The sequence below is a fragment of the Fusarium coffeatum genome, assembly GCF_003316985.1.
Source record: "Fusarium coffeatum strain FIESC_28 chromosome Unknown BRIP53273_contig_11, whole genome shotgun sequence".
Classification (NCBI taxonomy): domain Eukaryota; kingdom Fungi; phylum Ascomycota; class Sordariomycetes; order Hypocreales; family Nectriaceae; genus Fusarium; species Fusarium coffeatum.
In genome coordinates, this window is record NW_022157810.1 from 115,857 (window position 1) to 142,020 (window position 26,164).

The 26,164-nt window shown below is 48.7% G+C and overlaps 8 protein-coding genes across 8 annotated transcripts; 4 read left to right on the plus strand and 4 right to left on the minus strand.

Annotated features, from left to right (window-relative positions):
• Positions 1-27: 27 nt before the first annotated feature.
• Positions 28-2,270, plus strand: FIESC28_00506 (uncharacterized protein; the record flags this gene model as incomplete). The annotated part of the gene is made up of 5 exons (XM_031154657.1): positions 28-90; positions 140-280; positions 329-438; positions 489-1,552; positions 1,600-2,270. 5 exons carry the CDS (start codon positions 28-30, stop codon positions 2,268-2,270), a joined length of 2,049 nt encoding a protein of 682 aa, XP_031021314.1.
• Positions 2,271-2,682: 412 nt separating this feature from the next.
• FIESC28_00507 (uncharacterized protein) lies at positions 2,683-3,639 on the plus strand (the record flags this gene model as incomplete). Its single annotated transcript, XM_031154658.1, has 1 exon — positions 2,683-3,639. The coding sequence occupies one exon, from the start codon at positions 2,683-2,685 to the stop codon at positions 3,637-3,639; it is 957 nt and encodes a 318-aa protein (XP_031021315.1).
• Positions 3,640-3,717: 78 nt separating this feature from the next.
• On the minus strand, positions 3,718-5,149 carry FIESC28_00508 (uncharacterized protein; the record flags this gene model as incomplete). Its single annotated transcript, XM_031154659.1, has 5 exons — positions 3,718-3,881; positions 3,933-4,141; positions 4,195-4,655; positions 4,704-5,047; positions 5,095-5,149. The coding sequence occupies 5 exons, from the start codon at positions 5,147-5,149 to the stop codon at positions 3,718-3,720; spliced, it is 1,233 nt and encodes a 410-aa protein (XP_031021316.1).
• Positions 5,150-6,297: 1,148 nt separating this feature from the next.
• Positions 6,298-6,724, plus strand: FIESC28_00509 (uncharacterized protein; the record flags this gene model as incomplete). Its single annotated transcript, XM_031154660.1, has 2 exons — positions 6,298-6,425; positions 6,532-6,724. 2 exons carry the CDS (start codon positions 6,298-6,300, stop codon positions 6,722-6,724), a joined length of 321 nt encoding a protein of 106 aa, XP_031021317.1.
• A 171-nt stretch (positions 6,725-6,895) lies between these two features.
• Positions 6,896-9,427, minus strand: FIESC28_00510 (uncharacterized protein; the record flags this gene model as incomplete). The annotated part of the gene is made up of 1 exon (XM_031154661.1): positions 6,896-9,427. The coding sequence occupies one exon, from the start codon at positions 9,425-9,427 to the stop codon at positions 6,896-6,898; it is 2,532 nt and encodes an 843-aa protein (XP_031021318.1).
• Positions 9,428-15,735: 6,308 nt separating this feature from the next.
• On the minus strand, positions 15,736-19,323 carry FIESC28_00511 (uncharacterized protein; the record flags this gene model as incomplete). Its single annotated transcript, XM_031154662.1, has 1 exon — positions 15,736-19,323. One exon carries the CDS (start codon positions 19,321-19,323, stop codon positions 15,736-15,738), a length of 3,588 nt encoding a protein of 1,195 aa, XP_031021319.1.
• Positions 19,324-20,357: 1,034 nt separating this feature from the next.
• FIESC28_00512 (uncharacterized protein) lies at positions 20,358-20,898 on the plus strand (the record flags this gene model as incomplete). The annotated part of the gene is made up of 2 exons (XM_031154663.1): positions 20,358-20,415; positions 20,468-20,898. 2 exons carry the CDS (start codon positions 20,358-20,360, stop codon positions 20,896-20,898), a joined length of 489 nt encoding a protein of 162 aa, XP_031021320.1.
• A 1,085-nt stretch (positions 20,899-21,983) lies between these two features.
• Positions 21,984-23,291, minus strand: FIESC28_00513 (uncharacterized protein; the record flags this gene model as incomplete). Its single annotated transcript, XM_031154664.1, has 2 exons — positions 21,984-23,070; positions 23,224-23,291. 2 exons carry the CDS (start codon positions 23,289-23,291, stop codon positions 21,984-21,986), a joined length of 1,155 nt encoding a protein of 384 aa, XP_031021321.1.
• Positions 23,292-26,164: the final 2,873 nt, after the last annotated feature.

Below are 26,164 nucleotides of genomic sequence, written 5' to 3' on the forward strand. Positions count from 1 at the left end.
ATACACTGACATTGAGGCGCTTCAATGATGGCGAAACGAACGTGGTCCGACTCTAACCCTGCCGGAACAGCCAGCGCTGATGCGACTGCAGTACGTCCTCAATCAGTCATTAGCCAAGACCTCACTGACACCATCCCAGCCTGGAACACCCGCGCGACCAAACGGCCATGGTAGAACTTCATCAGGGCGGCAGAGTATCACGGGCATGGTCTCCAGTGAAGCCTCCGTTCCTCAGATCTCACGAAAGATCAAGGCTTGCGCGGCATGTCGCAAACATAAGGTGAGATTACCTGCGATAGTGAGCCGACAATGAGGCTAATGAGAGTAGATTAAATGTTTGATGGATGAGAGCGGTCCTCCATGTAGGAGATGTTCAGAGCGGAATCTGGGATGTGTGCTGAGCAAGAGTCTCCAAACGATTATGGATGAAAAGTCACAGTGAGTGTCTCACCATGAGATGAGAAATGTCGCATGACTGACAGGCTTAGGTTCTCTGAATCCGTGGTTCAAGATCTGGAGCAGATGCATAGTGCTTTGCGACAAGTCATGAACAAACTCAGCCTTCCAGAACTACCTCCCTTACAAAGCATCAACTCTCGAGAAACGGAGGGGACACCGCCAAAGGACGATAACCATCTGAATACGAGTAACCACCTGAACGTATCTCAAGATGAATTCCGTGGTCCCTCATGCGACAACTCTCCGAAAGCGACACCCGAAGACGAAGGCCTTCCTTACGTCCCGATTCACTCACTATACACCCTTACTAAACTCAGTGCTCTTCGATCACCCGACAATCCTGAAGCGCAACGAGGAAACGCCATAAATGACTTCATCGCCCGTGGAGCTTTGTCATTAGCAGATGCAGAGAGTCTCTTCGCCCTGTATCGCGACCGTTTGGATCGCTACATGTACGGGATCGGCTGTCGGTACATGACGCTAGAGGAGCTGCGACGCAAGAGTCCAATCTTATCCGCTGCCACACTCACAGTAGCCGCGCTACATGATCCCAAAGCAGATAACATATATGGTATCTGCAGTGGTGAATTCCGACGTCTAATGGAGAAATCCATGTTCGAACGCCGTATCGATCGTGATTATCTGCGCGCCATGTGCATCGCTTCATATTGGCTTAGTGATCTTTCATGGATGCTCTCCGGGTATGCTATTCGACGCGCTGCAGAGTGTAATCTGCATAACAGCTACAACCAAGCTATAAAGGAGCAGAGTCAAGAAGCGGCGGATTGTGCTCGGTTGTGGTATATACTGTATATCTGCGATCAGCATCTTGCGACTTTGTATGGTCGACCTTCGATTGTCCAGGAGGATTCGTCGATTCAGGGGTGGGAACAATTCTTGAAGTCGCCTGTGGCTAATGAGGAGGATAAGAGACTCACGGGCCAAGTGGTCTTGGTTAGTATTTTGCGAAATATCCGCGAACTGTTTGGTACGGATAAGGGGGAGCCTGTTCCAAGAGTATACCTGAATCACATCCTACAGTTCAGACGACAACTCGATCAGTGGTATACCCGCTGGATGAAAGATTTACCAGGTAAGATCACTGTCGCCTCTTTGTCCAACTATACTGACATTCAGCAGAGCAATGGACACAAATCGGATCATTCCCAAGAAAAGGCACAATCCTCCACTACAACTTCGCCCAAATCCACCTCTACTCACACATTTTCCGCGGCCTCTCAGGGGACGCGCCGATCCCACACTACTTCCTCGACTGCGCAATGCAAGCCGTAACCGCCGCAACAGCAATCATCGACCTAATAATCACCGATCCAGACGTCGCCCTCGGCATCGTCGGCATGCCCTCCTACATGCTTTCCATGACAGCCTTCGCCTGCATGTTCCTGATAAAGGTAGCCGCCAAATACGGCAGCGATCTCATCGAGCGCCAGCGCGTGCACGACCTAACAACAAGTCTCGTCCGCCAATTCCGTTCGCTAAAAGCAGGGAAGTGGCATCTTGCGAATTTGATGGCGGGTGGATTGGAGCGTATGACTGCTACGCTGGCGACTCCTGATCCTGCGCAACAGACTGCTGTGTATAATGCGATGGAGAATAATGTGGATATGGGTCAGATGATGCCAGGGAACCAGGTCTATACTGATATGGATGGGGATACGTTTTTCGACTATGATATGAGTTTTGGACTTTCGCCGGTGTTTAGGTTTGATCCTAGTATGTTCACTGTTGATGCTTCGGGGCAGTCTATTCCGACGTATCCTGAGGCGGATTATGGGATGAGGCCGCAGTGAGGTCTGCTTGGATAGCTAGATATGCGATGAATAAGACTTGAATAATAAGGAATATTTCTCTTATTGGGTTGTCAAACTGAACGGACGGATAAGTGGCCACTGCCACTACTATTAATACTTACTTCAACTACCCCGTTTCTCGGCTTTTACTCCAATTCATAGAAAAGACTATATCCACCTTGCTGCATCTTGATGTTCTATGTGGTTGATCAACCCCCACAGTGGTGATACCCCGGGTTTCTGTCCGGCACCTCCGCATCATCACCCCGCGTCGACACGGATAACCTCACGCACCCCCGCGATAGTGGATCAATTTTATCCGACTACTTGACAGTATATAAGTACTCCAAGCCCCCAACTACAACTTGCCTAGTCCATCACAACTGTATTTAAGGAAGTGATAACATTCACCATGGCTACACAGCATATCCTCATCACAGGCGCAGGAGGCTTCATCGGCCAAGAGATCCTCGCTCCTCTACTGGACTCCAATCCAAACATCCACCTCACAATAACCGATCTCTCAACACCACCGGTTCCAGAAGCATACAACTCCCGCATCACCTCTCTCAGCGCAGATCTCACTTCTCCAGACGTCGCAGAACAACTCGTCACATCGCAGCGCTTCGAGGCCGTGTATCTTCTCCACGGTCTCATGTCAGGCGGTTCAGAAGCGAATCTCGATCTAGGTCTTAAAGTCAACGTCGATTCAGTACGCTATGTGCTCGACGCATTGAGGACTAAACTGCCCGGTGTTAAAGTTGTTTTCTCAAGTTCTTGTGCGGTTTATGGACCGGATGAGGGGTATGTTACCGAAAAGACTCTTCCGCAGCCAAAGTCTTCTTATGGAGCTGAGAAACTCATCGCGGAATTGCTGGTGAATGACTTTTCGAGGAGAGGGTTGATTGATGGGCGAATTGTGAGACTCCCTACTGTGGTAGTAAGACCAGGCAAGCCATCAGCCGCAGCATCAAGTTTTGCGTCCGGAATAGTACGGGAATCTCTGCAAGGCATTCCCAACGTACTTCCCGTCCCGAAAAACATCTCCATGTGGATCTGCAGTCCTGCGACGGTTATTCAGAACCTCATTACGATCAAGGATATACCCGCTGAGAAATTTGGGGACTCGAGAATTGTGAATTTGCCGGGTATTACAGTTTCTGTCCAAGATATTCTTGACGCCGTTGAGAAAGTCGGCGGGAAGGAGGCGGTTAGGTATGTGAAGGAGGAGGAAGATGAGGCGCTGTATAAGATTGTTAAGAGCTGGCCTCCGTGGTTTGATGCTACTCGCGCCAAGGGACTTGGATTGAAGGAGGATGGGGAGTTGGTTGATGCTGTTAAGGCTTTTCAGGAGAGACTCAAGGCTTAGAGATAGCCTTTGTTATTAATGTATCCGAGATATCTATGTGTATCCATTACTCCTGTACTTTTGTATGCAAGTTCAGGTCTATAGCTTTGAAGATCGGACTTTTCGAGACACAGAGCTTGGCTCAATGCGCCCGGATGTAACAAGGTGATCTATATCTAAAGTATTCACCAGATCAGGCGTTGCTTGATCTAAACTCGTAAGACCAGCAAGTCTCATCGATGTTTCGAGCTCATCCTTGAGAACTAAACACCTCGTTAGTGACCAATGACTGAGTATCAGGACATGTAACTTACTTTGCGAGAGGTGCTCAACGCCCTTCTGACCATATACCAACGAGTACAAGAACGGCCTTGCAATTCCAACAGCAGTAGCGCCTAGAGCAATAGCCTTAAGAATATCCGACCCACGCTCAAAGCCACCATCGATGAAGATCTCGAGATGATCAAAAGCTTCGGGAAAGCGCTTTCGGACTTCAAGGAGGATAAGAATAGAAGCTTGCGCACTGCTACTTGTTAGCACATATCCTCTCGTATAGGTAGTTAAGGATACACTTACCCATCAAGCGATCTTCCGCCATGATTACTCAACATAACACCATCAACCCCATACTCAACCGCCAACTTGACATCCTCCACAGTTTGTACACCCTTCAACACAATCGGCACAGAGCTCTCGCGTCGAATCCACTCCAAATCGTCCCAACTCAGACTCTTGTCAATATACTGCCCCATCAACCGTCCCAAACCACTGCCCTTACCATCTTTACTACTCTCACTACCGCTCATCTCCGATTTGATCACCACAGCTTGCGGCGCGCGCTCGTCTGCTTCGCGTTTGCCGGGCACGGGGGCGTCGACTGTTACGAAGATGGCTTTTATGCCCAGTGAGCGAGCGCGGTTGAGAAGTTCGGTGGTTTTGGCGCGGTGGGAGTTGACGTAGAGTTGGAGGAAGAAGGGGTGGCCTTTGGGAGCTGCGCCGATTATGCTAGGAAGCGAATAAGACGCGTTACTCGAGATCTGACCCTATTAGTAACTCATCACCCATATTGTTATTGTAAAACTTACAATCTCAAAGATTCCTTCACTAGCAGCAGCTCTACTCCAACCAAGTTCACCGTCTGGATGCGCCAGCGTAGCCATAGCAGCCGGACACATAATAAACGGAGCCTTACTATCCAGTCCCAGAATTCTGCGGTGTATCTTTACTTCAGATACATTTCTTAGGATTCTTGGTCTGAGCATGACTCTGCGGATAAGTTCACGGTTCTTTGTCCATGTGACCAAATCTGTGGCGGCGGAAGAGTAGAATGCCCATGCTTTTGGTGTAAGAGCTTTCTGGGCGGCTAGAGCAAAGTCATTTGCTGAGAGGATTTCATTGAGGGTTGGGACGTTTGAGGGTAGTTGGATATCTGGTTTGTTAGATGAGATGAGTTGAGTGTGAAAGAGTGAGACATACCTCTTGGGGCTGGGATGTTGGGAGTCTCTGACTCCATTGCTGCGAGGTCACTCATGATTGCTGTAGATAGTTCCCGGTAATGCTGTATGAGATTGAGGCTGATACTGTTGTAGTCGTTATCTATATATTCTTATGATTCTGTCTAAGTCAAGAATTCAGCCCCGCAATCGGACTCCTCACCTTGCAGCCGTCATGATCGCTCGGGTCGGTTCATCTTGGCGCGAGGTATTCGCCACGGTCTTGTACCCGATGGCCCATTTTGGTGTCTTTCGGCTTTCTCTCCGAAATCCGACTATCAATCTGTATGAGCTTCATCATTGACGTTCAATTAGAGAGGAAGACTTTAACTAATACCTTGGATTCTTTTGTTCATACGTAAATGGACTTCTCTCCCCTCATTGCTATCAAATCTGATTGATGGTATCTGTAGAAGACATCGCACTTGTCTCAAGCACTGAGGCTCAATGTCCCTATATCCATCTACATTGACCTCCGATCCGTGTAAGTGTAATGAACGGATATAGTCAAAGCAGACTGTATACCACCTGATCACTCGACTGTTCTTCAGATTCACGAACATCTTTTATTCACCAAGTCGATTAACGCCTTTAGTGTCTGTCGACATATAAATAGAAGCATGATGTTTTTACTACCTCATCTTTATCTCACTTCAGCAGAAATGCTCGTCAACTCACAGAGATAATTGCTACTTGATTAAGCCTATCCTACGCGCATGCACCAGTCATCGAGACATAGTCTGCCTGAGGGGGAAGAGGGTAATAGGTCGCGTGCCCTTCCTTAACTCTATCTCTGAGAGTGGAACAAAGACTCTTCCCAACCTTATACGTATCACTTGATCGCAGACTTCCACTCAAGAATAACAAGCTTTCAATTACCCACGAGGGGACTGGTCCCTGGCTGAAGATAAGTTCGCAAGGCTCCTTCTAAATGGACATGAGGATCCATACTCTCGGTACTCGAGTCTCTTTACTTCCATATCTTGAACTCAGGGCCAATCGACAAACTCAATATACACCACAAACCTTCAAAATTCTCACAGATCCATCCAATCCATTATCTAAATAAATACAAACCCAATATGTTGTAATCAGAACAACTGTCCTCTTGATACATTCTTTCCCCCTCCCATCGTCACCACCAAACCACATCTCTATACCATCAAACCGCAAAACAACAACCACAATGGGCAACTGCATGTGCAAATCCTCCAAAGGCGGAACCTCCGCCGAAAAACGGAATGCGTCTCCCTACTCACCCCCAGCACCTCCCCCAAGCAAAGAACAGAGCCAGGAGCGGATCATGCAACCTTCGTACGTGCAATCCCAACCCCCCACAGCACAAGCAATGTTTATAGCTCTGGATAAATCTCGTAACTCTTACGGATACAAATCTGGGTTGTACTGACTGTTTGGTTAGCGACGCTGCTCCACGCATCGCGACGCCTATTCCAAACGTGAGCGCTTTTGATGATGAGATTGTTCAGATTGGGGACGTTAGGTACATTCCTCCTGATGTCACGCATCCACCGTGGGAGGCGAGCTCTTCTCACGTGGTCGACGCCTTGGAGATTCAGATGGAGGATGGGACTGTGTGGCGGTCAGGTTTCTAGGCTTAATGGTTGATGTTGAAGCGCACGACAACACATCGCTTGGCTGAATGAACAGATGACTGGGAAGCAAGGCGTTTGGAGTTATTGGGAGATGGGGGATACGACGAAACAGAACGAATCTAGACTTTCTTCCCTAGATGTCAAGACCTAATATTACAACCCCTATCTAATCTACTCAATAACAATGTCCTCTCCCAACCGTCTCAGAGGCAGTTCTGCAACCAAATTCTCCAACCGGACACATCTTTTAACAACCTCCCTCGCCTCCTCAGGAAATCCCATCCTCATTCTTCCAACCCTCTCCCACACAATTCTACCTTCCCGTTCAACCCTCTCCACAACAAGGAGCATAACAAGCGCTTCTTCCACGAACCATAGCACACTCATTTGTTCGCCCCGTGCATGTCGTTCGATATACTCTCTCATCGAAACAGCACCGCGACTCATCCTTACGTCGCAGCTCACGCGGTTAAAAATCCATCCGTCGGGGTGCGAGCGTGCTTTTACACGATCTAACACGAATGGGTTGGGGACGTGGATGCCGTAGGGACGGAGGTGCAGGTTTGGTGGTGCAGGGGGCATGCCTGTGACTGCTGACGAGGCGCCAAAGTCGTAGGCTACGCTTCCGTCGCGGTTGACCAGCACAATATTGGGAGAGTAAGTCCAGCGGATGGAGTTGGGGTCGTTGCGGGAGACGTGGGTGGCACTGACGTAGTGATGGTGGTTATACTTGCGCTGGATGGCTTTGCTGTCCGGATCGACTACTGTAATAGACGAGTATAAATCGACAGGGCCTTTCCAGCCTGCCCATGTCCAGCTGGGCATGTGTGGACGCCGTGTGGCTATCACGCCTTCTTTATGATGCCAGAAACATGTCGATAGAGCGAAGATGTCGCGTGTACGTGGGAGTCCTGTCACTGCAGGACCTTGATCTCCCTGCGGCGCCCAAAGCGGAACACCTAGAATATTGAACATTTTGCCCCGTCCAATAGTCGTCTCAAGACGTCTCAACATTCCCAAAAATGCATTCAGCGAATCTTGGTCGTATGTTAGATCTCGTTTTGTGTAGTTCACGATATGTTGATCCGCTTCTCGGAAGATACTCAATGTACTCGGCTCCTCCGCCTTACCGGGAAGCCTCTTCCAGCGCTCCCAGCTCCCGTCCACAAACGACACGCCGTTGAACAAACCAGGTCTCATAAAGTCGCACATGCGCTGCTCCTCCATATCATGGTAGAATTCGAGCGGTAGGATGAGTGACTCTGGACAGCACATGCCTTCGCATTCCCAGTACATCTGCTGATCTGTAAAGATAAGGCGACGTCGTGCGAGGAGACCTTCTTGGTATGTCCAGCCTCGCTGGTACCACTTTGAGTCTTTGATGGCTATTCTCGGATCTTGAAGACTTGATACGAGTGTGATGTTGGAATTGACGAATTCGTACTTTGGTTGCTGTTGTCGTGCTCTTGAGCCTACACCCGGTAGACCGTAATCGGCATCTTCACCACAAGCTGCGATAATCGCCAGAATCGCACCTTCGAAGATTTCGTCCATCCTGGCAATCTGTGTTGCACGTTCAACTGGTTGCAGCTGCTCCATGCAAAGACGATCGACCCAGAGATATCTTATCCCAAGATCTTTGGACGCAATAACTGCATCCCACACAACCTTGGGCCATGTCTCTGTCTTTGTGTTTCCTCCCCAGACATAACTCAACGCAGCATATCGCTCGGAGATAGACGCGGTAACAACCTGCGGAGGATTCTTTGCGCAGTCGACAAGCTTGAACCCCGGCATTTCACGTCCAATTGGTCGTCGACCACATCGTCCCTGGTGATAAAATTCGCAGAACCGTAGCCAATCCTGCCCAATACCCATATCAATCATAGTCTCCAGCTCGCGACCCCAAATACCCTTCTTCTGCCATCCGCTGTTATCGCCGCTTATAGAGTTTGCACGCGAATGTCTTCCTTCTGACCTTGCGCTGAGAAGTTCATTTGTCGGCGCAGCTTCAGGAAATGTTCTGTAAAGCATACCCGAACCACGGAACCAATCGGCGCTCACATCCCAGCTCAAAGCGCCATCACCGCTCTTTTTGGGGACAACACCTAGGAAGGCTGGGCTGACGCCCTTGACCTTATTCTTGGACGAGTGACCCTGATCGAACATGGTGTGGTTGTCGATGAGATAATTCGTATCTCTTGCTGAGAAACCAGAGAGATATAGATCTCCTTCTCCCTCGCCGGGGACATGTACTGAGAGGAATAGCTTGCAGAGCGGACATTTCGTCATGAAGCGATTCTCTTCCAGATCCTTCAACCGTCCCAAAGTGCTCTCCTTGTTCTCAAGAGTATCTGCCGATGTCGGATTCAGACCTCTTGTAAAGAAGTCATCCATGGTATCAAAGGTAGAGTCAATATCAGCAGCCCAGCCCGCACAAGCAGTGCACAGATTCGGGTCTTGAGGCTGACCACCAGACCTATCAGAATGAGCAGAAGGACTGCGACTCTTCCTCCCCCAACTGATACGTCGAATGAGAGAAGCTCTCCTTGGTTCACGAACATCGTCTTCCGGAGGGGGATCCACAGTGAGATGCTGCATCATGTTCTTGAGAGGATTTCTTGAGCGCCGCCTCTCGACGCCACCGCCCGGCGAGACGGGCGGCGTGATAGTTGGAGTTCCGGGATCTAAAGTCTCCGGCATTTCGACTGTCCTTCTCCTTTGAGTCTCTTGTGATTGAAGACCTCCGTGATTCTCGGGGGCAAACCGGTGTCTAACAACCCCCGTTTCGGCTCCTGGAATCCGGTTCTCCACTCTTGGCGCGCCAGCAAATTGAACTTGATTCGCAGTTCCACCGATTAAAAAAAGAACAGGGATTCTATTATTAGTGGCGTCGTAGAGCCTCAAATAGATATAGGGGAAATGGATTAAAGGGAGAGAAAAGAAGAAGAGGAAAAAGATATAGGTATAGTAATGGATAAACAGACTGTTGATCTCTGTCTATAAAAAGACCTGCCAATGCTTGGAAAGGCGGTTACTTCTTTCGAGAAGGAACAGCTCAGCGCTACCAACAAGACAAAACAAGACGGAAACGCGGCGCAGGTTGGCTCGTGAGGCGGAGACTGACCAATTTTGGGGGCCACGACGTGTTCAAAGAGAAAGACAACAAGTAAAGGAGGAGTATTTAAATAGGTAAAAGGAGATATATATCAGTACATCAATGTTTGTTTGCCTTGTAATCTCGAAATTACTATTATCATGTATAATCGAGATGACGACGACAAGGATTTTTCCCGCCCGCCCAACTGAGACAAGGGGACCAATACCAATAGTTCAGAGATTTTATCTCTCTTGGATGGAAATAATTTCTGGCAAGGCTGACTGTGGCGCAAGGGACTTGGCAAGCCTGGTTTATTAGTTAAAAGATTCATGATTGTGCATCATGACGTACAGAGTTTCACAGTAGGTAATCCTCATGATGCATTTAAATCCATCGCAATGGCGCAGTATAATAAATCTCACACGCAGGATTGGGCTGAGCATAGGTACACAACCCACTATATATCGTCGGATCAGATCTGCGCAGCGGGTAGGCTATTCACTAACGTATGGAACTCGGCACTGAACATTTGCGCGGATCTATTTTCTGACTCAGCATATCTTTCGCATTTCTGACACTATCGAGAGAGCATAAGAGACGAAATAATCTGGTCACTCCGGGGCAGCATTTAGACTACTTTATTTTGGCATCTAGGCTTTAGAAGGCCTAACAAGCAATGCCTCAAGTCGCATCAGTATTTAAGAAAACCTTCGCGTTATCTTGTCATTTTGGGAATTAAAGATCATCACCGGTAGGTATTGCTTGCAGAAACGAGCAAACCCCTTGCTGTAGATCTCGTGCGTGCGCATTTCAAGCGGGGAAACATTTCTTTTTACTATAATTATCGCGATAATTGATTTGAACCTCATTTACCCTTCCCTCTACTGTATCGCTTCCCTTCACTTACTCATCTATTATGTCTACAGTCGATATTGGCCCGGCCCGACGCGCCCACCTGTGGGGAAGACACACAAGCGCCAAACCTGGATATCTGATATCCAACGATTGACTACCTACCTATTCGACAACGGCCCAAGTGAGGGGTCAGGTTTCAACTGAACTTGTTTGATCTTTAGCATAATGCAAGTAGTATTCACGGCTGCAGCGGTTATGCAAGATACTTGCAAAGATCATTTGCTACAGATCTTGGCGTGTGACGTTATCTAGCTCCAGAGCTAGGAAACTCTATTAAGCCTCACTAACCCTACGAAATAGTCAGTCGTCGCTTTGCATGAGAGTGCCATGTTAGTATACATGAAAGTAAACACTTCGAGGCAATAGCGAGTCAAGACATCACATGTGATCAAAGATAACACCGCATTCAAGGCATGCAAGCTTCAATTCGTTATCTACCACTGCGCTACCATCGAAAACCTTGGCCGTCACAGCTGGTCGCCCGCATGTTTATGCCACTTCTATTCCATTTCCATTGTATTGTCTTTCCGATCTTCTCGCTTTGAGCTCGCTTCAGCAGATGCTCCTCATACCGTATCCTAAGGAAACATTGTCGTCAAAGGCCACGAGCTTATAGCTATTGAGCCGAGTGTTGTCGGGTTGGATGGAGGTGAAGGAATTTAGTGCTGTTATCTTGTTAGAGGTTGCTCGGAAGTTCTTGAATAAGGGTGACTCACCTTGCAGCAAGAGCAAGAGGTGCAGGCAGAGTTGTCGTGGTTGCAGCAAGAGCAGGGAGACATTTTGAAGGTTGTTGGTGAAGAAAAACTTCGAAAAGGTTATAAAATTGTGTTGAGTGTGTGTTGAAGATTGAAGAGCTTGTTGGATGAAGAACAAAAGTCGAGTTGAGGCGGGATCAAGCCTCCTTCTTATACTTGAGTGAGGTCTCTACAGACCCCAGTCATCAGCACTCGAAGTCCTTCATCGAGTATCAGTTGCCTGATTATCGCATGGCTGGACGTGGGTATGGGCGTGAACAAAGGTGAGTGTAACTCCACTCTGTGTATATCAACATGTTGCCCAACTTGGGGGTGCGATGCGACACTCCGGTCAAGGGTCCTCCTTCCAAAGTGACCTACCAGGACATCTCCACCCCGCATGCCCATGTGCGATGTGGGATACATGTCACTGCAATTGGCCGAGATTATGCAAAGTGGTTGCGCCGAGTCTGCGGTGCAGAATAAGCTCCCCACCATAGCAGAGCTCTATTCCAAGCTCAAGCTCCGTGAGTATCGTCTCGCGCCGTATCGAAATGCAGCCGCTTCTCCAGAGTCCTATAAGGCGACATTGTCAAGTTGTTCTTCAGTCGACAATATTGCAGTACTGCAGTGGCAATTCCTATATGAGCGAATGGTCCATGGTCTAGGGTTCTTCAACATCAAGCCTCGAGTGTGCAACTGGGAGCTGTTTTCCACAACCGGCATGATTGGCATACTGCTGAGGCCTGCCGCTGACCTTGTGGATGGGTCCAGATGGAGGGAGACGTTCTTCGCCACGTACTGCCATTCGATGGACTGAAGTGTAGTCCTAAAGCGATATGCCGATAATGTTTCGGTGTCCTAGCGTGGGTAGGCTTCCAGTAGGAGCTGGCTGCCAGGAACAAGGCGGCGTTTGAAGCAAGTCATGCTTCCATGGAAGTCGAAGACTAACGTTAAAGTAAAGCGCAAAGGTGGGGGTTCAATTAGACCGGGACGGAGATGGGGAACGGCGACGGCTCAAGCCGGGAACCGATAAAAATGGGTTCCATCCTCTCACCCACACCCACACCGGTGAGTATGATGAGGAGAAGGATCCAATACCGAGCGATAAGTACCACTCTTCAAGACCCTGCGTGTAAAAAATGGGGTAGTTTCCAAGTACTGCATGTTAAAGAAGTCTCGTCTTGTACGTGGACGAATAAAGGGAACCCGATCTCTCGGTGTGGATACACGGAGTGAGTTGGTGTAAGAGAGTGAGATGGGAATGGATGCAGTATGAACATGTGAGAGATATTCGACTTAACTTGGATCTGCTAATGAAGTGGGGTCTGGAACGAAGCCAGCAAGACGATATGTGAGGCAACCAATAGCAGACTTCTTGCTCTTTCGCAGAGGATCAGCATGGGAAAGTCCATCAACGACAACCAAGAACGTTTGCCGCCGAAATAATAACCTTTAACCGTGATAATCATGCGGCAGCTGTACTGCCACATCAAGATAGACTAGCTCACACCATGATGTGTGAACGTGACGAACCAGTGTGATAAACAAGCCTATCAAGGGTACCAGTCTCAGATGTGATAGGCATATGCATTGCAGAGGCATAAGCACCCTCAAGTGAGACGGCTGGAATGGAAACATGAGGGATAATCGAAACATGAACGTGAACGGGGAACCACAAAAGGCCAGAACGTGGGCCGCTCAGAGACAATGGCCTCGGAACCATTCATGCATGCATCCCACGCATGCATCTTTAGCAGGATTGGGTAGGGGTGTTGGGTATGAGTAGGACTGAGGTCATTGGCTATTACACGCAATGTGTAGATGATAGCAAGGGAGACAAAGTGTATGCTTGGAAACACCGAGACGAACTATCTCCGGGGCTTGCAATTCAGCTAACAAGCGTAGGACTAACACGCCCGTGTACGATAGACCTTTAGTCATGAGAAACCATCGGGTTATCGGAGGGGTGGGTGCAAGCGTGGGAGCCTGAAGAGGAACCGATGAAAAAGAACTGACCCACGTCTAACGCGGCAACTCTTCAAAGCTTCCGAAATGATGATAGAATACATCATAGGGACAGTTATGGGGGAGCCAACGAGGGGCCGGGATAAAGCGAGATAGCAGAGAGGAAGAACACTTACCTCTACGCGTGAGCGTCACACGATCATGCTGGGCAGTGCATGCTAAGCATTACACAACATCAACACCATGTATCTCTGGCAGAAGTGATCATACTCGGATCATCTGAAGACAGTATCTCCTCTTCTGCCTGCTACTCACAGGCTTCTTTCACAACAGCATCACTTCATCAACATCAACTACTCGCTACATCACACACCAGTCAGTTCTCATTCTCGGCAAGGCTCCATCATCCCGGCAGACCTCAGCTCCAAACGGGTAACCCGAGATGCTCCCCCGACCAGTATCGAATCGATCCGTAATGCTTTCTCCAAAAGATATTCGAGTCCGTCCAGTCGACTGGGATCAAAGCGTGGGATGAAACAGCCTCGGGAACTCGGCCTGATAGCTTACACCACGGTCTATCGAGCCGGGATGCTTTCTCGTGTGGGGTGAAGACTTCGAATGAAAGCCCTTTCGCTGTCGTCAGGTAAAGGCGTCCGTGGGAATGGGGCCATTGGGGCCTTGAACCATGCGAGTGATGCAGATGAGGGAAATACTTCCGCTTGTAATCGGGGAGCTGGAGGCCAGGCCCGGAAAGAAGTCGAGAAGGAAACTGGAACAAAAGGAGGCCGGGTCTCGAAGATGTAGATCCCTGGTTTCGCCGAATGTTCGTGGCTGCGAAGAGATGTTGAACTGTTCAGTTATTGTTTCTTGACGAAAGGTCAACTTCGAGTTGAACCTTCCTCATGTGGTCCAAGTTGAGCCATAGGCTTATAGCAAGGGAAGGAGCAATCTCCCAGAAGGTAAGTATTGCAAAGAAAGAAGGAGCAACCCTCCCGCAGCTCTCACTGATTTGGAAGGCAACACCTTCTTTATAAGCAAAGCAAGTACTTTCTTGAATCTTATCTTCAAATCAACAACCACCCACCAGGGATGGCCTCATTCTTATACAAAATCTCACACCGACTCAACCCTATCCAGCAACCACAAGACCCCTATCGCCAGAAGCGGCAATGGAACGCTTTGATGATGCATTGCAGCAATCTAATGTACAATTTGATACTGAATATCCATGGATCACCTCTTTTTTGGTGTTGTTGGGTGCGGAAAAGACATCAGGGTTAACCATCAAGGTTCGCATTTGTCTATCCGGGTTCTCAGACCCAGATATGGACACTTGCATGATATTAGTGACGTGATGAAGAAATACATGCAAAATATTTGAGAAACAGGTGATGAGATATGTATTGTTATATCTTTGGACTAAAAGGACCTTTATGGATAGGATAGTCAGGTGAACACTGAATTATAGATACCGCGATAGCAGCACTGAGAAGTAACCATAAGGGTGATTAGACAGCTATATCCCATACAATAACTACCTCTCAAGGTTATTTCAGTATTAGCAAAATTGGAAAGATTCAATATGTGTTTCTGGATCCTACATTCGTCGCAAGCGAATGGTTATGTGTGGTATCCGTCAGATACATCACTCGTCATACAAATGACAGAATCAGCAACTCTACCATAGAACACAGCATCTACCGTACTTATACGAGTACCATTGTCGAGTGAATCTCAATAGATTCGTATAATTCATACTGGGTATATGTCGTAAATTCAAAGAAGCTACTTCGCTTCTGGCGGCAGTGTTTCAACTACAGGGCTGGGCTATAGTATAAAAGCAGTCTCTTCCTTTAACACGCTGCTTTTATCAAGTCTTTTATCATCACTCTTGTATTCTTTTCTGGGTTTCACTGGGTGTTGTGTGACGCTGCAGCTACGCCAAACCCTGATGTTACTATCCTGCTTATACACACACTCTACCTTCACTCACGTTGGCCACGAACATGGTGCGTACATTTATCGCCTCCCTCGTTAGACTGATGCAAGAGAAATATTATAGGAGTGCATTATTATGCTACTGTGACATGATTGTGGTTCTCCATCCTGTCATGTTGTGCGTCTACTCGTGCAAGGGTAGGTGAGATCGGTAATAAAACGTGGCATGTCAGATTTCTCCAGACTAAAACGAATTTATCCTGATATCTAAATGTTTTATTAACTCCGATAAAGATAATGGTAACCCTATAATGACCCCTTTTAACTTGAAAGCAATATACGATGCTATATCCCAACTACCCCCAGGTACCTCCACCACCACCACCTCTACCACCCTTCCTCTGCGCACTAAGTCGCCAGTCATCCTCCGTAGCAAATTTATTATAAAGCGGCTGGATCCTCTCCGCCTTCTTCCTCTTACTCAACTTATCCGTAGGCGCGACCTTGAAGAACGTCGGCGCAGCTTCGACTAGCCACTTGGGCTCAATACTCGTCGTGCAGTGCATGTACTCCTTACTGGTGAGCACAAGTTCGTGGTAGATGACCCACTCGGCTTGCTTGCCGAACAGCGCGGAGCTAGGGTGCAGGTAGACGGGAGTGCCCTCGATAAGGGTCTTGTAGCCTTCCTGGGGATCCTTGCGGGCGGCGTTGCGGAAGAAGCCTGCGCAGAGGGCTCGACGAACCATTTCTGTTTGGCGGCCGCAGGATTTGATGGGGTGCTTGTATCGGTCCATGATCTTGACGATTTGGTCGCGGACATCCTTGGCTCGACGCATTGATCGGGCTTGGATGAAGTTCTCGAAACACCATGGTGCTGAGTAACCGCTCGTCTTCCAAGAATTATATACGTTGAGGAATGTGAGATGATCGCCGTGGGGGTCGTGGAACTTGGCCTTCTTTTGATCAGCTTGGGATTGCTTCTCCTTGGGGCGGTAGAAGACGGTTGGGATGTTCAGCATAGACACGATGCTAAGCACTTCTTCGGCACATCCGAGATCGACGGCAGCGATAAGAACCTTGGCAAGCGACGGTTCCATAGGGAAGTCGGCCATCTTTCGTCCCAATCGTGTGAGCAGACCTTCGTCATCGAGGGCACTGAGGGCGTACAGCTCCTCCAACGCGGTAAGCATAGTATTAATTGGAGGCGGGTCCATAAAGTCGAAGTGGAGCAGGTCATTGATACCCATGGCCTTGAGCATAAGAATCGTGGTAGACAAGTTCTGTCGCTGAATTTCGGGAATGGTGGTCGGAAGCATTTCAGACTGGTATGCTGCTTCGGTGTACAGACGGAAACACTTTCCGGGACCTGTTCGACCTGCACGACCCGCTCGCTGGTTCGCTTGGGCTTGAGAAATGGGTGTGACAACCAATGAGTCCATACCCAGCTTGGGATCGTAGGCGTTCTGCTTCACGAAACCGGGATCGACGACGTAATAAATCTCGTCAATGGTAATGGAGGTCTCTGCAATATTGGTAGCGATGACAACCTTTCGACTTCCAGGAGGGGCAGGATCGAAAATTCGACTTTGCATTTCGGTTGGAAGAGAGGCGTAGACAGGCAGAATAATCAAGTCTGGCACGTTAGGCCCCAAGGCCTTCATTCTCTCGTACAACACTTCGCAAGCTGTGTCAATTTCTTCTTGTCCTGTTAAGAAGAGAAGAATGTCACCCTTGGGTTCGGTAAGATGGATCTGCATGACTGTGACAAGTGCAGTATCCAGGTAATCGGATTCAGGCTCTCTGGAGTAGAGGACTTCGACAGGAAAGGTACGACCGGGGATAGTAAAGATAGGGCATTCGTTGAAGTATGCGGAAAATTTGTCGGCATCGAGTGTCGCTGATGTGACAATAACCTTCATATCAGGGCGGCGCTTGAGGGCCTTCTTCAGCAAAGCAAACAGTACATCAGTAGCGATGGTACGTTCGTGAGCCTCGTCAAGCATGATACAGGAGTATCGCTGCATGTCAGGATCCACCAAGATTTCTCTTTGAAGCATACCGTCTGTCATGTACTTGATCTTAGTTTGAGGGCTGGTGCAGTCCTCAAATCGAATGGTGTATCCGACCTCTTCACCAAGCTTGCAGCCAACTTCCTCAGCTACACGCTTGGCGACTGACATGGCAGCAACACGACGGGGTTGCGTACAGCCGATCATACCGTCGTTGGCGAAGCCAGCTTCAGCAAGATATTGTGTCAACTGTGTAGTCTTTCCGGATCCTGTCTCTCCAACAACAATCAGGATTTGATTCTCGTGAACGGCCTTGATCAACTGGTTGCGGAAGGCAAAGACGGGCAAAGTCTCTCGTTGCTCCTTGATGCTCAAGTTCGTACGCTTGCCCAAGGATTGACCCTTAGGAATAACGGCCTTCTTCCACTCTGGGACATCCTCAGAGGGCTGGTTCTTCCTGGCGTTTCGCAAATCGCTAGCAAACTTCCTCTTGTCGGGATCGGCCATGGGATCTTGCCATTGCTGGGCGAGGTTCTCCTTGGGCTCATCTTTAGCAGCGGCGTCGGCTTCTTGTTGCTTAAGTTCCTTTCGCTCTTTTGCCAAATTGGTACCTGACATTGCTGCTCGGTTCATAGAGCCATCAGGTGCCTTGACAACGCGAATGGGAGACAGCTCAAGAGATTGCTTGGTCTGTCCAGCCAGGAAAGGTGGTTCCTCCTCTCGAACTTCAATATCGACATCCTCCTCCAGCTCCAGTTCGCCATCACCGCGAAGAGTCGCGTTGTAGTCTTCCTCCAGATCGGGGTAGTCAGATGCTTTGGCCACTCCAGACGCGATTAGCTGTCGGATCTCCCATCTTTCAGGAGAGGTCATTCGCTTCTTTTGTCGTCGTGGGGCTCCCAGGGTATCTCGAGGCGCTCCGCTAGGCTCTGCAAATCCATCTCTTGGACCTCCTCCCAGAGCTTCCATATTGGCACCTGTTGTCATACGAGCTTGTGGCTCAAAGTCCTGTCCAGTCTCCTGATCAACATCCTTCATTGACAATCCCACTCGGTCACGGCCATTCTGGTCCTTGTCGAGATTTGTGACCTTGACCCAAACTTCCTGTCCCTGCGACAAGATATCGGAAGGGTGGTTGACGCGCTGTCCAGCAGACATTCTGGACACGTGGACCAAACCATCAACTCTTCCCTTCACATTGTGCAAATTGACAAAGGCACCGAAGTCTTTCAGGCCTGTGACATGGCCTTGGTAGATCTTGTGAAGTTGCGGCGCATCGTCAATTTCAGGAGCTGGAGCGTTGCGGAATCGGTCGTCATCATCGTGTCGCCTGCGACCTCTTCGATCTTTGCGCGAATCTCGGTACCCATCGCGCCAATCCTCGTCGCCTCGATCTTGCGATCGTGATCTTGATCGGTATTTATCTCGCTTTCGTCGCTCTCGTGAACGGGATCTGTCTCTTCTCCTTCTCCTCGATTCTTTGTGCTCGTTCTCTGGGCTTCGACTTCGTTTTCTCGTGGGTTTCTCCTTCTTTGCCTTTGGCTCTAGGCCCTCCAGAAGCGCAAGGGTGTCGTCAATAGCATCGGCTCCATCGTCGCGCGCAGGTTCCTTGTCGGGCAGCGAAAGACCGCTAAAGACCTTTTCTTTCTCTTCAAGCGTTCTGGAGTGGTGTTCTTTCTGTTGCTCCTTTCCTTTGCCCTTGAACTTGGGATGTAGAGCAAGTACTAATCGATCTATACTCTCAACAAGACTGGGAGGCAATCCTGGTGTAGACGCCTCGAGGTTGTCGCGGAATTCGTCGAAACTATTGCATTGCGTACGTTGGGCAATCAAAAATTCGGCTACCGTCTTTTCGCCAACACCCAAATGGTTCTGCACTTCTGATGTCACCTTCGAAACAAGGGAAAGAAGCTCGAGGTTCAACAAATCATCCATCGCGAATTGTGTTGATGGCGCAAAAGGAATCCTTTCCACGACATTTCGATGCAGATAGCTAAGAGACCCACATACTATCTTATCATCACGTGCAAGCTAACTTTCTACTGCCGTAGGAATAACTTCAGTAAAGGCAAATTGACCAATCAGAATGCTGATCATGAATCAATTTCTATGAACAGGTTCTTATCGGGTAAATGCAAAAGAGTTATGATGGTAGCTGGGTGCGATTTTAAGGAATTGGAGAAACAGGGGCTCGAACCCTTTCCAAGGTCGAACTCAGCAGATAACCTGACCTAAAGTCCATGGGCTCAGCCTGTCCACAAACGTCGACAATAAGGCAATTTTCCTGTTACCCGCCTGCTGTTTTGAATGCCCTCGCCAGTGTCGAGTAATATAAGATAAACCCACAGTTTTTATGAGCGACAGTGTTGCAGATGTGTTTTGCATCATGCGTGTAAGAAGGTTCTTCGCTTCTGCCTGGCGCATATCTTGCTTAAGATCATCATGTAAGTGCAGTGACGTAGTGTAAAAGATACGATATCAGTCGAGATAAGAAGCGAGCTATTCACTGTCGCTAAACCACCCCTGAATCACGGTTAAGAGTAACAATATGGAAGCCTGGCGATAGCTTACAACAAATCCTTTGTTTATGTCGACTCAGTATTGTTGAGAGTCTCAGGCTGCCTCACAACCGTTGAATTCATTGCTTCAGTGATGACCCGACTGTGGCTGTCGGCGGGGTTCTAGACTGACATTTCTCCTTGTGACCAATCAAACACTCAAATTATCCTTGCCGCAGCACCTCTTACGCAAGCCCCTCCCCCAGGAACGCCACCTCCAGGTGACCTAACTTCTGTCGCAGAAGATCCCCCAGCAGCGTCATTGTCAGCCTGGTCACACGCCCTCTTTAACTTTACACTCACTCTTCCTAACTTCCTCAAATCAACACACAAAGACCCTTCAATTCAACTCTTGGACCAATTTGTGATTCTTTCACTTGATAAAACCTGATCGCTCACTATCGCGCAACAATGTGTTCCGCCGACTTCTTCCTCGCTTTCCTCGCCATTCTTTTCCCCCCACTGCCTGGTAAGTCTCCATCGCTTTGACCAACTCGCGCATCACTAACACTGCAATTCAGTATGGGTCAAGTGCGGTCTCTGCAGCGCAGACTCCCTCATTAACATCCTCCTCTGCTGTCTTGGCTATATCCCTGGCCTCATCCACGCTTGGTATCTCATCGCCAAGTACCCCGAGCCACCCTACGAGTACGAGTCTCTGCCCCAAGACCGCGAGGGCAACCGCGTCACATACGTCTACGTCCAGTGCCCACCAGGCCCTCATCAGCACGGCAACCAGAACCAGCAGCCTAAGCCTCAGCCTAAGCCTCACCATGGCAACGCCGGCAACGTGAACTACGGCACCACCCAGCAAGCTTCCAGCTCTTCTCGTCCCACGCCTCAACAGCAGGGTGTCACGAATAACGGCGAGGGCAGCTCTAACGATCAGGGTGTTCCTCCTTCTTACGCCGATGTTGTTGCAGGAGACCACAAGATTCAGTCCAAGGACTAGATGCCCGATCGAATGATCTAACGAAAAACACGGAAATAAGGGCTGTAGGCGGTTTCAAACCCGTCTCCATAGCCATCAAGACGACTTGATACAATTTTGCGCAGTGATTCTCAACAAGCGGGTCTAAGGACCTTGGGTGAGATGGCCGAGTTGGTTATGGCGCCAGGTTAAGGTTAACCTTAACACCAATTTCCTGGTGGAGCAATCCTCCTGGGTTCGAGTCCCAGTCTCATCAGATAATTTCATTTTTGCATCCTTCCACGATGTTATTTTTGCTGGTGGTGGACTCTAAACCCAAGAGGATTGGCTGGCTGGATTTGTATTATGGGTTGGTGTGCGGAGGCTGGTGTGCAGAATGATGGGTATTGGCGAACAGCCGTGCTCACACACGATGTTTATGATATCCTTCTTTGACGTTGCCTATTTAATATACAATCGGAGTTTCGCACATGGGTCGGTTTGGGTTTTCGCCTCTTTCTTATGATGAACGGCTCTCGGACTATAGGGTTAGTTAGATTTTATGACAGAAAACCTTTTTCACCAACAGAATCCGTCGCCGTTACCTTATGTGATATGAAGATGCAAAATGAAAAATTAATTCGAACTTCGTAGTCACAAAGCCGGCCTACAAGTCTACTTGATTCACTGTATAAATGCGTGTTGTCACAAATACAATTGACATGTGATTTGAACCTACCAAGACTGCTTGTGTGTATAACTCTGGGCTGTAGCCATCTATTTTACAAACCTTCAACTATAATTCAAGCCTAAGTGAACGCCAACCCATGGCTGCAAGAGCCTACAAGATTTTGAGGCACAAGTAACATTGTGCTGTTTGAGCATCAAAGAATAAAGTCATCAATTGCCATAAGACACCATGCGCCAAGCTGCTGAGCAGCCATGTTTCTACATTGTTTCCCTTTCGATCCTTAAGCACAAGGGTATATCGAGTATCCTGCCGTTTCTCTCTAAGCAAAATGCTTTCTTAAAAATTCCATCCTCAGGTTTGTCCATTTCATCTGATAGGAATCGTCGCTTTTGGTCATGATCATCAAAGGTGCCAATGTCCTTCTTTTCTCGCCACGCTATGACATCTCCTTAAAGATGCGCAAAAGACTCCTTACGCCGGTTAGGGCATTCTCGTCGGGACCTTGGCCGGGTGTCCATTCGGCGTGGGCAAAGTCGATGAGCTTGAGAGAGTAGATTTGGGGGAGGGAGGCTTCGAGGTCGGAGTCTTCGTCGAGCTCGTCTTCGTCGTCCAGAGCGATGCCGCTATCAACCCTCTTGGTCGTGCGAGCTGCTTGACCGATACCAGCCTCTGCGTCGATAAGTGCGTTGTTCTCCTCGATGGCACTTCGGAGAGCTTGGCCGTCGCCCTCGAAGCAGAAGAGTAGCGAAGAAGAATACATTCGGCTTTCGTGTTTCAAAAGAACCTCCTCAACTCTTTCGAGGTCCCGCACAAAGGCAGTGCAGACGGCCTTGCCAAGATCCTCATCTATACCCGCACTCTTGTTGAAGATGAACTTTCGGAACTCGTTGACAATGTTCTCCTCCTTCACTGTTGTTCGGCCGTAATCCTTGTCGTAGATCTTGTAGTTCTCCTCGTCCAATTCTGAAGCATCCTCCGACCCACGGTAAACTCGCATGCCTGCTATCCGGAACCCCAAGCTGCCGTGTGTTGTCTCGGCCGAGATCTTGTTGAAGCGCTGCTTCTTTTGTTCAGGTGCGTCGTCGGCCCACAGTCTAATACCCAGCTTTACGTCGAGGATATTGGGGCACTTGAAGCCGAAGGAGGCATTGTCCAGCACAACCGCCTTGTCGGTCTTGATCTTGTTGTCCTTGGCAGGAACCCAGGCTGCACCACCCTCCTTCTTTTGCTCCTTTTGTTGCTCTTTTTGGAATGTTTCGGTAGCATGGGCAACTTGTTCAGTAACTGATGCGACAATCTCTTCTTTTGAGGTCTTCAAGTCCCCGGCATGTGAGATGACTCCAGCAACGGCTTCGTCTATTGTTGCTTCCGTAGGGTCGGTAAGCAGGAGGGAGCCCATGAACAAGGGCATGATATCGGCGAATTCGGGGTATCTTTCATTGGCAGATTCGTAGAACTCGATCTCGGATTGGGTACATGGCTTAATGAACAGCTCGCCGTCAGGGGTACAGAGTGTGCCGGCACTGTAATCGACGGAATTAGCATTGTGTAGAGCGCCGCGGGGAACGAGGCATTGTGACGCAGATGCCAAGAAACAACGGTAGCGCAATTCAGGGAGCACAAAAGGTGCTCAATAAGAAGCGCGAATGCAAGGCGAAAAGGATAGAGTCACTTACTGGCCGGCGACGGCGTAGTTGTAATTGCGAAGCTCTTTGCGATCAGGCATTTGTTTAGATCCCATCATTGTTGATGGGACTTTGAACTGTGTAAGAAAGAAAGTGTGGCGGTGGGTTTGCGCGCGCCGGTCGTCGGTGTAACGGTAAGATTTGAACTTGAACGGGCAAGAAAGGATGGATCAATGCGGGGGAAAAGATGAATATCAACTTCCAGAAGCGACAGACGAAAGAGGATATAAGAAGTGTAACGGGGAACAGGGCGGTGAAGAGGAGTGTGGAGAGATGCGCAGTTGTTTGAAAAGAAATGGAATTCTGAATCGATGAAGCTGGAGAGCGATAGATTCGAGGGGCAGTGGCTCAGTCAGCTCAGCACAGGGCGAAGCGCTGGGAATGCTTAGTTTTGAGTGGAGAGAGCGCCAAATGAGTTTTCATCTGGGGAAAAAATATGAGACCAAGACCAAACAAAATGTTTTGCCGCTGACGTTGGTTGTTCTTATAATAGAGATAAGGAAGAAGAAAAGAACAAAAGAAGTTCCCTGACCAAGGCAGATGATGTAGTTATTCCAAGAATTCAGGGGTGCCAAAAGAAGCGAACGATTCAAGGAGCACCAAGAGAAAATGATCAGCGCAGGAGGACTCCAGTCTTGACTGTTTTGATCAAGGTGCGACACGTCAAGGCACAAGTCTAGGCTTTGTTCAGAGGGGTCGATTCCGTTTCGTCCACAGGCAATTTGGGAGTGAGTTGAATTGATTAACGGGAGGAGGATCCGAGTGGCAATTTTGTAGTATCCAAATTTGATCCTCAAAGATGCACTGATACTACTGAGTGCAGTGCAGTGTAGTGAGTATTGTGGCGGATGCAACAGCAACAGGACAAGCCGACGGTAACGTTAGATGAAGGATGGCGGTGCAAAACCAACAGACAATCTCGTTTCAACGGTTTTAATATAATATAGTTTTCAAGGGACTGTAGGGTTGTTATCCACTGGGTATATGCCTGGTGTTTATACAACTATCCGAACAACAGGCAGTTATCAACCAACAAATCTAGTCTAAGCACTTAATAAAAAAGAGGCCGATCGTGGCTGGGAGACTCTTCGGAAACTTCAGTGAATAGAAAGTCCTATCGACACAGCCCAGACTCTGTGAATACCTTACCTCGAGCGATGGCGAGACGAGGCCCGAAGCGCGATGCAAAGCCCCTGAACAAACCAAAGCCCCAAGCGCTGGGCGGCAATATCTGTAAGTCACTAGCCAAACAGCAGTCAGATTGAACCCTGACGGGCGGCACTCTGCCTCGCTGAGCCACAGCCAGCATATGGCCTATGGCCTGTCAGAGTGGTCTATCCAGGGTCCTCCCTGGCTACCAAGTGGGAGTTAGGCTGGGCATTCTTTTGAACTTCGGCCATTTCCAAGCTGGACCATGGGTCAAGTGTACGCCTAGTCTGTCTCACCCGGATACTATCCTTCTCGACTGGCTACACGTCGCAAAGACAGCAATCATCAGACCCAGCAGAGAGGACGAATATGCAAGGAACACAGAACATTCTGATCACGAATTTGTTCATGTGTTATTTTATCTAATTCGCTGGCGTTTCACATTCTGGCGATCATATTCTTACTATGCGATTTTGGTAAGTCAACGTAAGACCACAAGGGAATCTGATGGAGAATGACAAGAGATTCGTCATTTCGCTCACGACGCATGTAATCGATGCACTAAGAATCACAAGTCTGAGACACAGAAAGCAAACACGGAAAAGAAAACATGCCTACGTGCATCAGCTCATGGCTTAGATGCTATCAAATCCGAAGTGCAGATATCCGAATCACAGCATAAGCAATCAACATGAATATGTTCACAAACTTGTACGACCTCAAAGCCCAAAGTCTCACTCACTTTATCACACCCTCCGTATCGATTTTACCACTCAGCTTAGGCGAGCGACGCCAAATCTCCTCGTGACCTCTACCTCCATCAACTGACCTCCAACCACCCACGAATCAGATCGAGATTGCTGTGCCGTTTCGTGAAAATCCTTCTCTTACAGAAATGGAAATTCAGCTAGCTTCCGATAATAATTTGCACCCTTCTTGGTCGGGATGGGCCGGCCCGTATTCGCCGGCGTGGTTTATTGGTGCTTGCACTAACGAGAAGAGGCTATCACGAGAATCCGCCTTGGTTGGAGCCCAGCTAGTAGGCTGAGTATGTGCAAGATATCATTTCCCCGTATTTCGCGTTTCCTCGTAGATAGAATAGACCTTTGCCTTGAAGCCATTTCGCTACCTGTACAGATATCTTAAGTGCAGATTTGTTTGTGGCCAACGAGTGTGGCTTTTTGGGAGCCGTGGGACGTAGGTAGGCAATGCGCAGGACTGTGAGCGAGCCAATATAATTCCTACACCATTCTCAAGTCCAAAATCCAATGCTTGATAGTAGAAGGTGTTCTGGGTATTGTATCAATAGCTAAGCCCAGTATGTGATGGGTACTAAGGTAGTTGGCAAGCCTAGGTGAGGGTGCACTGCAAAGTATGTTTTATCTTGAGTTGGATTGCATTATGCTGGACCTCGACCACATGGACAATAGATTGTTTTCGAATACAATCACTAGAGAAATACCACAGATTGTCGCGAACATGCAGCTTAGGAGTAGCTTGCCGTTGATGTCTGGCCGTGCTTGAAACAAACACTGGCTGCCAGCAGCTGCCAGTTGCCGTTCCAAATTTCGAAGCAAGAGCTCGTCGCAAAATAAGAAAACGAACTTCTGTTTATTTCCCCGTCCACTCACTGCATAAATCTCTTGATAAAATGCTGATCTTCCGCTCCAAGAATTCTTCGTGCCAGTGAATCACCGAGTCTCGCTCTTTCCACTCCAGCAACCTTCATCGCGATTTCTTTCCTTCACACCATCAATCATCGCTACACCACGTGCTTGTCAAG